General features: G+C 43.7%; 1 protein-coding gene across 5 annotated transcripts in view; it reads right to left on the bottom strand.

Annotated features, from left to right (window-relative positions):
* Window positions 1–1,209: 1,209 nt before the first annotated feature.
* ATP11C (ATPase phospholipid transporting 11C) overlaps window positions 1,210–14,481 on the bottom strand; it is a 188,636-nt gene continuing 175,364 nt past the window's right edge. For 3 of the 5 annotated variants that reach the window (XM_067471661.1, XM_067471660.1, XM_067471663.1), the window contains exon 29: window positions 1,210–1,920. In XM_067471661.1, the coding sequence (XP_067327762.1) occupies window positions 1,786–1,920 (135 nt within the window). In that variant the 3' untranslated portion in view covers window positions 1,210–1,785. Of the gene's footprint in view, window positions 1,921–10,876; window positions 10,988–14,481 lie in introns of all 5 variants that reach the window. The other 2 variants (XM_067471662.1, XM_067471664.1) reach the window with 2 other exon arrangements.

Raw genomic sequence — 14,481 nt, forward strand, 5'->3', positions numbered from 1 at the left:
GGGCATCCCAAGCCACCTTGTCTCTCTCCTGAGGAATCTGTACAAGGACCAAGTAGCAACAGTAAGAACTGACCACGGAACAACAGACTGGTTCAAGACTGGGAAAAGCGTACGGCAAGGCTGCATCCTCTCACCCAACCTTTTTAACTTGTATGCAGAACACATCATGCGAGGATGTGCGGGGCTTGATGAATGCAAAGCTGGGGTGAAAATGGCTGGAAGAAACATTAACAACCTCAGATATGCAGATGACACCACTCTGATGGCCGAAAGCGAGGAGGAGCTGAGGAGCATTTTAATCAAGGTGAAAGAAGAAAGCGCAAAAGCCGGGTTGCAGCTAAACATAAAAAAAAACAAGATTATGGCAACAAGAATGATTGACAACTGGAAAATAGAGGGAGAAAACGTGGAGGCCGTGACAGACTTTGTATTTCTAGGTGCAAAGATTACTGCAGATGCAGACTGTGGCCAGGAAATCAGGAGACGCTTACTTCTTGGGAGGAGAGCAATGTCCAGTCTCGATAAAATAGCAAAGAGTAGAGACATCACACTGGCAACAAAGATCCGCCTAGTCAAAGCCATGGTATTCCCTGTAGTCACCTACGGATGTGAGAGCTGGACCTTAGGGAAGGCTGAGCGAAGGAAGAGAGATGCTTTTGAGCTGTGGTGTTGGAGGAAAGTGCTGAGAGTGCCTTGGACTGCGAGAAGATCCAACCAGTCCATCCTCCAGGAAATAAAGCCCGGCTGCTCATTGGAGGGAAGGATACTAGAGGCCAAGATGAAGTCCTTTGGCCACATCATGAGGAGACAGCAAAGCCTAGAGAAGACAATTATGCTGGGGAAAGTGGAAGGCAAAAGGAAGAGGGGCCGACCAAGGGCAAGATGGATGGATGGCATCCTTGAAGTGACTGGACTGACCTTGAAGGAGTTGGGGGTGGTGACAGCCGACAGGGAGCTCTGGCGTGGGCTGGTCCATGAGGTCACGAAGAGTCGGAGACGACTGAACGAATGAACAACACAACAACATATCCATTCCTTGTATTGTAACCTTATTTTCCAGATAACCCTCGTATTTTGAAATCTTCTCCACGTGGCTGAAGAGGTCACGTTCTAGAGTTCTGTGCAACTCCTTAAAACAAATGCATGTTTATTTCGACGACGAGACACTTTGTTTGAAGGGACAGAACAAAAAAAAAATCACAGAATTAAAAAAATATATATAAGGTGAGACTTTTGTGCATCTTGCCCGCTCTTTGTTCGGATTCCCCCCAATTTAAACGAAGATAGAGCATATTGGCTTCCATGTTTGCAATGGAAGTGGATGCCATAGGAGAGAACCAGGATTTGTTTTATCCTGAGTATTTCCAAAGAGTTGCTTGAAGAGGAAGCAAAAAAAGGCATATCTTTTCAAGGTCCGCATTCTCCAATGGAGGAAAATATATATATATTTGTCAACAGAACCTGGTTCAAATGTATGGCTGTGCCGCGGAATGGTATACAAGACTTTAGAGTGCAGTCCGTGGGAACATAAACATTGTGCCGTATCTTTGGTTGGGAAAAAAGAAGGAAAGAACATATAATACTAATCAAAAGCTCTGCGCTTTTCTCGGCAAAAATTGGAAAAGGGGGAAACAAACAGCAAACAATGCAACTTTTCCCACCTCTGTTCGTTAAAAATTCAAAACAATGTCCTTTGATGTGTTTTTAAAAAAATGGAACAATCTTGCGCCTGTTTTTCGGTGGGCACGATCCCTTTCCGTATTTGTCTCGACCCACTCGTCGGGCTTATATTCTTTGCATCTGAAGTAACCTGAGATGACAATGTTCCGGAAATCCATCCGCAGCGACTCCTATTTCGGAGGTGAAGCCGTTCTCCAGAGGTTTGTAGGACACCAGCACCGGCAACTCCAGAGAGTCTGGCTGGAAAAAAAAAAAGAGAAAAGGAGACAAGTCTAGCCAAGCGACCGTTTCCAACTACCGTTGCAGCTGCGGAAAAGAAAGAGACCCCCGAGTTGCGTTAGAAATCAAGAGCAGCAATTTCCAAGGGAGGGCACACACAAAACAAATATAAGAACAGCAGGAAAATGCCAAACCACAATTTTTTCCCCTAAGTATTTAAGTCTTTTAAGGGATGGATTAACAATAGGTGACTGGCCCAGTTTACTTGTCCGAACATATCTCCCACTACGATCCACGTAGGGATCGTAGAGAGAGATGGGCCAAAACTAACAAAATGAAGTTCAACAGTGACAAATGCAAGATACTCCACTTTGGCAGGAAAAACGAAATGCAAAGATACAGAATGGGGGATGCTTGGCTCGAGAGCAGTACGTGTGAAAAAGATCTTGGAGTCCTCGTGGACAACAAGTTAAACATGAGCCAACAATGTGATGTGGCGGCAAAAAAAGCCAATGGGATTTTGGCCTGCATCAATAGGAGCATAGTGTCTAGATCTAAGGAAGTAATGCTACCCCTCTATTCTGCTTTGGTTAGCCCACATCTGGAATATTGTGTACAATTCTGGGCACCACAATTCAAGAGAGATATTGACAAGCTGGAATGTGTCCAGAGGAGAGCGACTAAAATGATCAAGGGTCTGGAGAACAAGCCCTATGAGGAGCGGCTTAGGGAACTGGGCATGTTTAGCCTGAAGAAGAGAAGGCTGAGAGGAGATATGATAGCCATGTATAAATATGTGAGAGGAAGCCACAGGGAGGAGGGAGCAAGCTTGTTTTCTGCTTCCTTGGAGACTAGGACGTAAAACAATGGCTTCAAACTACAAGAGAGGAGATTCCATCTGAACATGAGGAAGAACTTCCTGACTGTGAGAGCCGTTCAGCAGTGGAACTCTCTGTGGTGGAGGCTCCTTCTTTGGAAGCTTTTAAGCAGAGGCTGGATGGCCATCTGTCAGGGGTGATTTGAATGCAATATTCCTGCTTCTTGGCAGGGGGTTGGACTGGATGGCCCATGAGGTCTCTTCCAACTCTTTGATTCTATGATTCTAGGGACCTAAGATCATCTGAGGAGACCCTGCTCATTGTCCCCCCATTGTTACAATCGCGTCTGGCGGGGACAAGGGACAGGGCCTTTTCTGTGGTGGCCCCCCAGCTATGGAACTCCCTCTCAAGTGAAATTAGATCTGTTGCATCCCTCTTGACCTTCTGGAAACAAGTAAAATCCTGACTATGGGATCAGGCCTCTGGAGAATAGGCTGACCTACTGACGTGTTGACTTACTTAGAACTGATGGACTGCCCTTGGATAATGATTTAAATCGGTGACCGCTGACTATTTGTTGTCTGTTTTTATATTGTTTATACGGTTCTATACTGTTTATACTATTTACATTATTCTTATTATTATATTGCTGTTAATTGTATATTTATGTTTTGAAATTGTATATTTATGTTTTTGTATATTTATGTTTTGAAAACATAAATATACAAAATAGTATATTTATGTTTTGTAATTGTATATTTATATTTTGAAAACTCTATCCCAGTTATATCTTAACTGTTCATGCCCAGCATTATTTTTTAAAACATTTTAATTATTACATTTGGCCCAGCCATGGAATCATAGAATCATAGAATCAAAGAGTTGGAAGAGACCTCATGGGCCATCCAGTCCAACCCCATTCTGCCAAGAAGCAGGAATATTGCATTCTAATCACCCCTGACAAATGGCCATCCGGCCTCTGCTTAAAAGCTTCCAAAGAAGGAGCCTCCACCACACTCCCGGGCAGAGAGTTCCACTGCTGAACGGCTCTCACAGTCAGGAAGTTCTTCCTCATGTTCAGATGGAATCTCCTCTCTTGTAGTTTGAAGCCATTGTTCCGCGTCCTAGTCTCCAAGGAAGCAGAAAACAAGCTTGCTCCCTCCTCCCTGTGGCTTCCTCTCACATATTTATACATGGCTATCATATCCCCTCTCAGCCTTCTCTTCTTCAGGCTAAACATGCCCAGCTCCTTTAGCTGTTCCTCATAGGGCTTGTTCTCCAGACCTTTTATCATTTTAGTCGCCCTCCTCTGGACACATTCCAGCTTGTCAATATCTCTCTTGAATTGTGGTGCCCAGAATTGGACACAATATTCCAGATGTGGTCTAACCAAAGCAGAATAGAGGGGTAGCATTACTTCCCTAGATCTAGACACTATGCTCCTCTTGATGCAGGCCAAAATCCCATTGGCTTTTTTTGCCGCCACATCACATTGTAGGCTCATGTTTAACTTGTTGTCCACGAGGACTCCAAGATCTTTTTCACACGTACTGCTCTCGAGCCAGGCGTGAAAAAGATCTTGGAGTCCTTGTGGACAACAAGTTAAACATGAGCCTACAATGTGATGTGGCGGCAAAAAAAGCCAATGGGATAGGTTTTTTAAAGATTTGTTGTGCTACTGTCAATGTTTATTGCTTATTTTTTGTTTATGAGATTGTTGTGGCTGAGCTATTTTCTGACGATGAGGATGATGGGAGTCAGATTCCTGCTGGGATTCAGCTTCCTGGCTCTTTGTCTGTGCCTCAAATCTCTGGGCCTGCTTCTGAGACTCCCACAGACAGTGCAGTGCAAACACAGCCGTTCTCACCAGAAAGGAATTTTAACGAAGGAAATAGCGAGCAGGTGCCTTCCCACGCTGATACTGAAAGTGTAGATAGTGACTTGACCCGGCAAGCTCATCTTGATCTCCGGGTCAGGCGGAGTTCTCGTCTGGCCAGCAGACGAGAAGCCAGCTCGGTGAAAGGTCATCACAATGCTTTTATGGTGATGAGAGCCTAATGTTTTCATGTTAGACAGGTATTTCGTAGGGCTGGGCGGCTTCGTTCGTTAATTTCGTAATTCGTTATTAATTCGTATTTAAATTAGCTTACGATCCGATATTGAGCCATGCAGGAATAGTGTGAGGAGTAATTAAAAATCGAAACAATTTTTCCAATTTATTTCGTATTGTTTCGTAATTGGTTCAAAATTGTTTCGAAATTGTTTTGTAATTGTTTCGTAATTATTTTCGTATGTCTGGTGCAAGTTTTATAGTTGTTGTTTGTTTTATCAGTGATAAAAAAATAAATTATCACACCAACAGTCAACAACAGAGGGAGAGGGAAGCTTCAGAAGTTCCCCCTGTCCCATTTGGAGGTTTTTTTTTGGCATATTGCACAATCGCGTCCGCCATGAACGAATCGATTCGAAATTAACGAAATTTCGTAAATAACGAAATTTTGAAATCTCAAAATTTCGGAAGTATTTAGAATTTGGAAACGCTAGCGCCCCCTGGAAACGAATCGAGTTTAGAAACAAATTTTTCCGTGGTTACCCAGCCCTAGTATTTAGGCCTCTTGCAAACTCTGAGAAAGTGTCAGTTCAATGTAGCTTACTAGCCTGAAAGCTTCATGGAATAACGTTAGCCTGGAAAGCAGTGCGCTTGGGATTTCTTGCATTGTGATTCATGGGGCAATTGTTTCATTGCTTGTACCTGGGACTCTGGCTTGAACTTTGCCGATAGGATTATGTCTCCTGTTTTTACCTGAAGATCTTTGGAACTATATTCTGCATTTAACCTAAATCTTTGGAATTTTGTAATGCTTATTCTTTACTTTGACTTGGATTTTCTCCTCAATAAACTATACAACTACAGATCTTGTGTGGTGGTGTTTAGAAGCAAGGTGAAGCTTACTCTGAGTTGCAACAGAGATTTATTTTAACTGTTTTGTATTGTTTGGTTGTTATTGCTTTTATTATTGATGTATTGTGGACTCGGCCTCATGTAAGCCGCACCGAGTCCCTTGGGGAGATGGTAGCAGGGTATAAATAAAGTATTATTATTATTATTATTATTATTATTATGTGGGCGCCATGGGGTGCTGCTTTGTTAGCCGTCCTGAGTCCCTCTGCGGAGGTTGAGAAAGGATGGGATATAAAAGTCCCAAATTAATAAACAAACAAACAAACAAATAATAAATGACTGTCCTCAATTATTCCGCCGTCTCTTCAAAGGTGGTATCATTGCAACATGATTTGTGTTCCTGGGTTAGAAATGTCATTTCCCACTGGGTTCTATGATAAAAACATGGAAAATAGACTACTGCAACGCACTCTACGTGGGGTTGCCCTTGAAGACTGTTTGGAAACTTCAACTGGTCCAACGAGCGGCAGCCAGTTGGAACATCCTGCAGCACATTTTCTTTCTCTCCTTCTTTTCCTCTTCACTCCCTCTTTCCTTTCCTCCCCTTTTCCTTTCTTTCTCTCCTTTCTTCCTTCTCTACCTCTTTCCTTCCTTCTTTTGCATTACATTATAATATTATAAATTTAGTTGCTGACATACTTGTCAATCGAGACAGGTTCACAAATCGTAAGCCATATTTTAGCAGATCGCACCTTGGCTTTTCATAGGAAAATCCATATGACTATGTTTGGGAAGAGAAGAGCACATGACAGGCATGTCCAATGTGTAAAATGCAGCGTTTCCCTTCTGTTCCAACTGTCAGATGTGTGATCTTCCAACGCAAGTGCCGTTTTATATTTCTATTTTGGTGACATACACCATGGCACTTGGAGAGTAGTAAATGGAAAAACTTCCTGATTTCCCACCAATAGAATTCAGGTTGCTTACGTGAATAATACGATAGTAAATTGCGGAAAGATCAGGAACAAAAAAGTGACCATATCCCACAAAAAGACTTCACAACCTCTGAGGATGCCTGCCAAAACGTCAGGAGAGAATGCTTCCGGAACATGGCCATACAACCCGGAAAACTCACAGCAACTCAGTGATTCCGGCCATGAAAGCCTTCAGCAACACATACATTAAATTGGTTAAGATTCTATGATGAGATATTCATTGAAAAACTAGAGCAAAATGTGCTGCAAGATGTCCCTCCTGCAAAAATAACAATAATAATAGATTATTATTATTATTATTATTATTATTATTATTAATAGGCTGTTGTAGGTTTTTCGGGTTGTATGACCATGTTCTAGAAGCAAAAACAATAATAGATTATTATTATTATTATTATTAATAATAATAATAATAATAATAGGTTTTTGTAGGTTTTTCGGGTTGTATGGCCATGTTCTAGAAGCAAAAACAACAACAATAATAGGTTAATAATAATAATAATAATAGGTTGTTGTAGGTTTTTCGGGTTATATGGCCATGTTCTAGAAGCAAAAACAATAATAGATTATTATTATTATTATTATTATTATTAATAATAATAATAATAATAATAGGTTTTTGTAGGTTTTTCGGGTTGTATGGCCATGTTCTAGAAGCAAAAACAACAACAATAATAGGTTAATAATAATAATAATAATAGGTTGTTGTAGGTTTTTCGGGTTGTATAGCCATGTTCTAGAAGCAAAAACAATAATAGATTATTATTATTATTATTGTAGGTTTTTCGGGTTGTATGGCCATGTTCTAGAAGCAAAAACAACAACAATAATAGGTTAATAATAATAATAATAATAGGTTTTTGTAGGTTTTTCGGGTTGTATGGCCATGTTCTAGAAGCAAAAACAACAACAACAATAATAGGTTAATAATAATAATAATAATAATAATAATAATAATAATAGCTTGTCGTAAGTTTTTCGGGTTGTATGGCCATGTTCTAGAAGCAAAAAAAACAACAATAATAGGTTAATAATAATAATAATAATAGGTTTTTGTAGGTTTTTCGGGTTGTATGGCCATGTTCTAGAAGCAAAAACAATAAAAGATTATTATTAATAATAATAATAATAATAATAATAATAATAATAATAGGTTGTTATAGGTTTTTCTGGTTGTATGGCCATGTTCTAGAAGCAAAAACAACAACAATAATAGGTTAATAATAATAATAATAATAATAATAATAATAATAGCTTGTCGTAAGTTTTTCGGGTTGTATGGCCATGTTCTAGAAGCAAAAACAACAACAATAATAGGTTAATAATAATAATAATAATAATAATGATAAAAGGTTGTTGTAGGTTTTTCGGGTTATATGACCATGTTCTAGAAGTAAAAACAACAACAATAATAGGTTAATAATAATAATAATAATAATGATAATGATAAAAGGTTGTTGTAGGTTGCTTGCCACAGATGCAGGCAAAACGTCAGGAGAGAATGCTTCTAGAACATGGCCATACAACCCGAAAAACATACAACAACCCAGTGATTCCGGCCATGAAAACCTTAGACAATACAACTTAATATTTGAGAAACATACTTAGTAATCATGTGAATTCAAATAGACATATTCAAAGATTTGGGGTGCGACTGGTTTGGCATTTCCCCCCTTGCGGTCACAAATCCAACAAACTGAAAAAGCAAACATATAGCAAAGCATGATAGAAATGAGAAATGCACTACATATATGTTCTGGTTAGGAGTACAGGCATGCATACAAATTTGCAAAGTTGCAGGCAATCAGAGCAACTTAAGGTCATTTCTATTCAGCGTATTTGATTCAGGCAGATTAACATGCAGCAAAAGCAGATGCAAACAACCACGTTGCTCAAGCTTCGCAGGTGCAATGCCAAAACACTTGGGCGTCAAAAAGAGCCTATTTTGTATTGAAATCTACTTTTTTTCCCCGTGGGCTCATTAAAAAATCTGTATTTTCCATGCTCTGCTTGGATATCAAGAACTGGTGCATCGCATCCAAGGGAGCAGAATATGCCGAAGTGTCTCTCTATACTTATTCCCAGGGCTTGGAAATTTGATTTGGAGGAAATTCATTGGATCAACCTCTCCTTGTAGGTTGTAGGTTTTTTCAGGCTATATGGCCATGTTCTAGAGGCATTCTCTCCTGACGTTTCGTCTGCATCTATGGCAAGCATCCTCAGAAGTAGTGAGGTCTGTTGGAACTAGGGAAAAGGGTTTATATATCTGTGGAATGACCAGGGTGGGACAAAGGACTCTTGTCTGTTGGGGCTAGGTGTGATTGTTTCAGCTGACCACCTTAATTAGCATTTGATGGCCTGGCAGTTGTTTGGTGTGGCTTGTTAGTGCCTGGGGCAATCTTTTGTTGAGAGGTGATTAGCTGTCCCTGATTGTTTCCTCTTTGTTGTTTTGCTGTTGTGATTTTAGAGTTTTTTTTAATACTGGTAGCCACATTTTGTTCATTTTCATGGTTTCCTTCTTTCTGTTGAAATTGTCCACATGCTTGCGTATTTCAATAGCTTCTCTGTGTAGCCTGACATGGTGGTTGTGAGAGTGGTCCAGCATTTCTGTGTTCTCCAATAATATGCTGAGTCCAGGTTGGTTCATCAGGTGCTCCGCTATGGCTGACTTCTCTGGTTGAAATAGTCTGCAGTGCCTTTCATGTTCCAACATTCACACCTAGCTCCAGCAGACAAGAGTCCTTTGTCCCACCCTGGTCATTCCACAGGTATATAAACCCTGACGTTTTGCCTGCATCTATGACAAGCATCCTCAGAGGTAATGAGGTCTGTTGGACCTAGGAAAATGGGTTTATATATCTGTGGAATGACCAGGGTGGGACAAAGGACTCTTGTCTGGCGGGGCTAGGTGTGAATGTTTCAGCTGACCACCTTGATGAGCATTTGATGGCCTGGCAGTTGTTTGGTGTGGCTTGTTAGTGCCTGGGGCAATCTTTTGTTGAGAGGTGATTAGATGTCCCTGATTGTTTCCTCTCTGTTGTTTTCCTGTTGTGATTTTAGAGTTTTTTTTAATACTGGTAGCCAGATTTTGTTCATTTTCATGGTTTCCTCCTTTCTGTTGAAATTGTCCACATGCTTCTCGTGGATTTCAATGGCTTCTCTGTGTAGTCTGACATGGTGGTTGTTGGTGTGGTCCAGCATTTCTGTGTTCTCAAATAATATGCTGTGTCCAGGTTGGTTCATCAGGTGCTCTGCTATGGCTGACTTTTCTGGTTGACCAAAAGGTCATGAGCTCGAAGCCAGCCCGGGTTGGAGTGGGTTTCCAACCAATTGTGTGTAGCCTGTTGTCGACCTTTGCAACCCAAAAGACAGTTGCATCTGTCAAGTGCCTTTCATGTTCCAACATTCACACCTAGCTCCAGCAGACAAGAGTACTTTGTCCCACCCTGGTCATTCCACAGATATATAAACCCCGACGTTTCGCCTGCATCGATGGCAAGCATCCTCAGAGGTAGTGAGATCTGTTGGAACGAAGAAAATTGGGTTTATATTTCTGTGGAATGTTCAGGGTGGGAAAAAGAACTCTTGCCTGTTGGAGCTAGGTATGAATGTTTCAACTGACCACCTTGATTAGCATCTGATGGCCTGTGGATGCTTGCCATAGATGCAGGCAAGATGTCAGGAGAGAATGCCTCTAGAAAATGACCATATAGCCCGAAAAAACCTACAACAACCCAGTGATTCCGGCCATGAAAGCCTTCGATAATAACTTGGCTTATCTTTGAGTATATACGGTAAATCAGCAAAAGGAGAATGCATGGTTAGCTGCTGACCAAATTCTTTAATTCTTATGGAATCTTCCCAGTTATTCCCAGTTGTAGCTAGGAATAATGTTGGGCAGCGACTGTCGTAAGATCTCAAAAGAAGCTTTTTGGGGAAGGAGATAAAAGGTCAATCTAGATAATCCGATGTGGTTGAGGGCCACAAAAATGGCGGCCCGTTCCAGTTCTCGGACACTTTGAAACGAGAGTACGAAGCAAGCATACACACTTCTAGAAATCTTAATTCTACGAGACACTTCAATTCATTTGCTTGTTCCAAACCCACAACGTTGTGCGGCAGGCAGTGTACCTGGTTCGGCTCGGTAAGGACCGCTGCGGCCAATAAGAGCTGAGATTACAAGAATCACAGATTTAATTGATTTCAGGGGCCACTTGGTTAATCCGTAGCTTCCGGGGCCCTAATTCTCGAGAACGGGATACCTGTTACAACACATTAGATTCGTCTGAGAAGGCTCTTAAAAGGAGAGGTCGCACCGACGGTCTGGCCGACATTGAAAGGGCCGCGTTCCGACGGCGCACGGCTTTCTCCAGCTAGTGATGCAAAACACAGTACAAAGCACATGAACATGCGTTTAATGTTGACACGGTCAGGCAGCAAGGCAACCGGACGGCTTCGAAAGGCGTCAAGCAGGAAGGGAAAATGCACAGTTAAAACAAGTAACATCCACAACACCGAACAGTTTGAAAACAGGGGTTAAGATACATGTTGAAACCAGGTTGAGTGCGTGCCAACTATTTGCATCGCCCCGTCCCACAACTTAAGAGGCCTACCCACTTTGCACTCTATTATGCTTCATCAGTGGTTCTCAACCTTCCTAATGCTGTGACCCCTTAATACAGTTCCTCATGTTGTGGTGACCCCCAACCTTAACATTATTTCTGTTGCTACTCCATAACTTTAATCAGAGGCGGCCCTAGGTAATTTTCAACAATAAGCAAACAGTATTTTGGCGCCCTCCCCAACCAATCACTGATATATATTTTCTGTTTGTCGTGGGAGTTCTGTGTGCCATATTTGGTTCAATTCCATCATTGGTGGAGTTCAGAATGCTCTTTGATTGTAGGTGAACTGTACATCCCAGTAACTACACTTTCCGCACTTGCTCCCTTGCCTGGCCTGCTTTGGGTCCGGAGGCGTGCCTGAAGACCCCGGCGTGTGCACGAAAAGTCACCTCTTCTCCTGACTTTCTCCTCAGCCATTGGGACTGAGAGAGAGAGAGAGAGAGAGAGAGAGAGAGAGAGACAGAGGTGGAGATGCCCGCCTTTCCTGAAGGTAGGCACAAAAACAAAGGAGGGAGCGGAGGTGGGAGATACCTCCAGCCGGAGGGGCTCTCTCTCTCTCTCTTTCTCTTGGTCCCAATGGCTGAAGAGAAAGTCAGGAGAAGAGGCGACTTTTGGTGTGCACGCTGGGGTCTTCAGACACGCCTCCGGACCCGAAGCGGGCCAGGTGCAGCGGCTTCGCCCCTTGGCCCACCCGCAGATTGGGGAGAGGAGAGCGGCGGGGGATCGGGAAAGGTAGCTGGTCATGGGGAAGGGATCGAACACGGAGAACGATTGAGCGCCGGCTCTGCTCACGCACCCGGTGGCCAGGTGGAGCAGAAATGAGAGGGGCTAGGTGAGGCTCAAGGCCCGGCCCCTTTGGGAAGAGGATCGCCCGGCAGCGAGGCAAGAAAACCGAGGCTCCCCCCGGACTGCTAGGGCTGTTGTGAACCGAGGGGGCGTTCCTCAAGTGGCGGTCGAGGGGCATTTACAGAGGCGCCTCTGCGCTCCTGGCAAAAAAAAAGTGTTCTGCGACCGCTTACTTCGCGTAATGGATGAGCCACCCCTGATTTTAATTTTGCTACTGTTATGAATTGTAATGTAAATATCTGGTATGCAAGATGTATTTTCATTCACTGGACAAAATTTGGCACCAATACCTAATACACCCAAATCTGAATACTGGTGGGATTGAGAGGGGATTGATTTTGTCATTTGGAGGTTGTAGTTTCATCTATGCTGATGATCGTGCCATCACCGTTCAAGCAGGGAGCTTTGAGATGGTAGAAATATGGGTTGCTTACCTGTAACCGTAGTTTCCTGAGTAGTCACCTGCGAAATAGCACTTATGGTATTCCTGCGCCCGCGCAGGCCCAGCTTTCGGAACCTTCTAGACTTAAAAAGAAACATTTTGCTCCCCAGTCCCGCCCCCCCTCCCCCCGAGTATATAAGGTCCGTGGGCGGGACCAACCGTCAATTCTCTTCCGCCGCACAGCAGCCAGAAGGAACGCGGCATGACACTCGAGGGGAGGAAGGGAGGGAATGTGCTATTTCGCAGGTGACTACTCAGGAAACTACGGTTACAGGTAAGCAACCCATATTTTCCTGTCGTAGTCAACTGCGAAATCGCACTTATGGTAGACTAGCAAGCTATAGTCAGGATGGAGGGAGTCATGCCACTGCAGAAAAGAGTATATTCCTGCCGAAGCATACATCCCTCCTGGACCTCACGTCAAGCTTGTAATGGGATACAAAGGTGCTTGGGGATGCCCATGTGGCCGCCCGACACACCTCCTCCAAGGGAACTCCTCTCAAAAAAGCCACTGAAGTGGCCATTGCCCTTGTTGAATGAGCATGCACCTGCTGCGGCAATTCCTTGCCCGCTAACCGATAGCAAGTGCGAATGGTAGATACAATCCAAGCGGAAAACCGCTGTGACGTGACCGGCAGACCCTTTGTGTCCTTCCTGTACTTTAGGAACAACCTGGGGGACTTCCTAAATTCCTTAGTCCTCTGTATGTAGAAGGCCAGTGCCCTTCTGACATCTAACAAGTGTAAATTCTTTTCCAGCGATGTTTCCGGATTCTGAAAGAATGCCGGAAGAATTATTTCCTGTGAGTTATGAAAACGAGTGGATACCTTGGGTAAGAACGCCAGGTCTGTCCGCAGGACCACCTTGTCTTTATGAAACTTCAAATACGGTTCATCCACTCTAAGAGCACACAATTCACTCGATCTCCTGGCCGAAGTAATAGCCACTAAAAAGGCTACCTTCCAAGTGAGTGACGCTAGGTCCGTTGATGCTAAGGGCTCAAATGGAGCCTTCGTCAGTGACGAGAGAACCAATTCCAGACTCCAAGAGGGAGTAACCGGAGCCGTTGGCGGTCTGACATTTGCTAACCCCTTCAGAAAGGCCTTGACCGACAGGTCAACGAAACAGGACGGAAGTCCCGTCTTCCTTCTGGCCCATGAGATGGCCGCCAAATAGCACTTTATCGAAGAGTTAGACATGCCCGCCTCTGAGAGGGACAGCAAAAAATCCAAAATCACTGAGATAGGTGCGGATTCTGGTTGCACCCCATTTGCTGCTGCAAATCTGCTAAATCGTGCCCATTTGTATGTGTATGAGCGCTTGGTAGATGGTCTGTGAGCCGCATCCATAATGGCTAGAACAGGCTCTGAAAAGGAAGCCTCACGATTTACTCCGGTGGGAGAATCCGCCACGCGGTCAACCTCAGAGTTTGGACGTCCGGATAGAGAACCTGTCCCTGTTGGGAGGTTAGGAGGTCCGGCTTGTTTCTGAGTCTCACAAAGACTTTCCCTGACAATTGAAGGAGTGGTGCAAACCACGGTTGACGTGGCCACCACGGGGTCACTAGGATACAGTGCGCGTTGTCCGATTGTATCTTTGCTACTACCCTCAGAAGAAGAGGGAATGGTGGAAACGCGTAGACTAGGGGACCCCCCCAGTTCCTGAGGAATGCATCCCCTAGACAGTCCCCCTGCAAGGACGGCTGAGTCCTTGCGCAGAATGCTTTGCATTTCCTGTTCTCCGTGGATGCGAACAGGTCTATGGTCGGATAACCCCACACCTGGAAGATCTTTCCTAATTCTTCCAAATCCAGTGACCACTCGTGGTTCCCCATTGGGCTCCTGCTCAGGGAGTCCGCAAGGGAGTTTTGTTCCCCCGGGACATGAGAGGCCCGTAGGAACGTTCCCCTCTGGATACACCATTCCCAGATGCTGATCGTAAGTTGCAGGAGCTG

Source organism: Anolis sagrei, chromosome 10, assembly GCF_037176765.1.
Source record: "Anolis sagrei isolate rAnoSag1 chromosome 10, rAnoSag1.mat, whole genome shotgun sequence".
NCBI lineage: Eukaryota > Metazoa > Chordata > Lepidosauria > Squamata > Dactyloidae > Anolis > Anolis sagrei.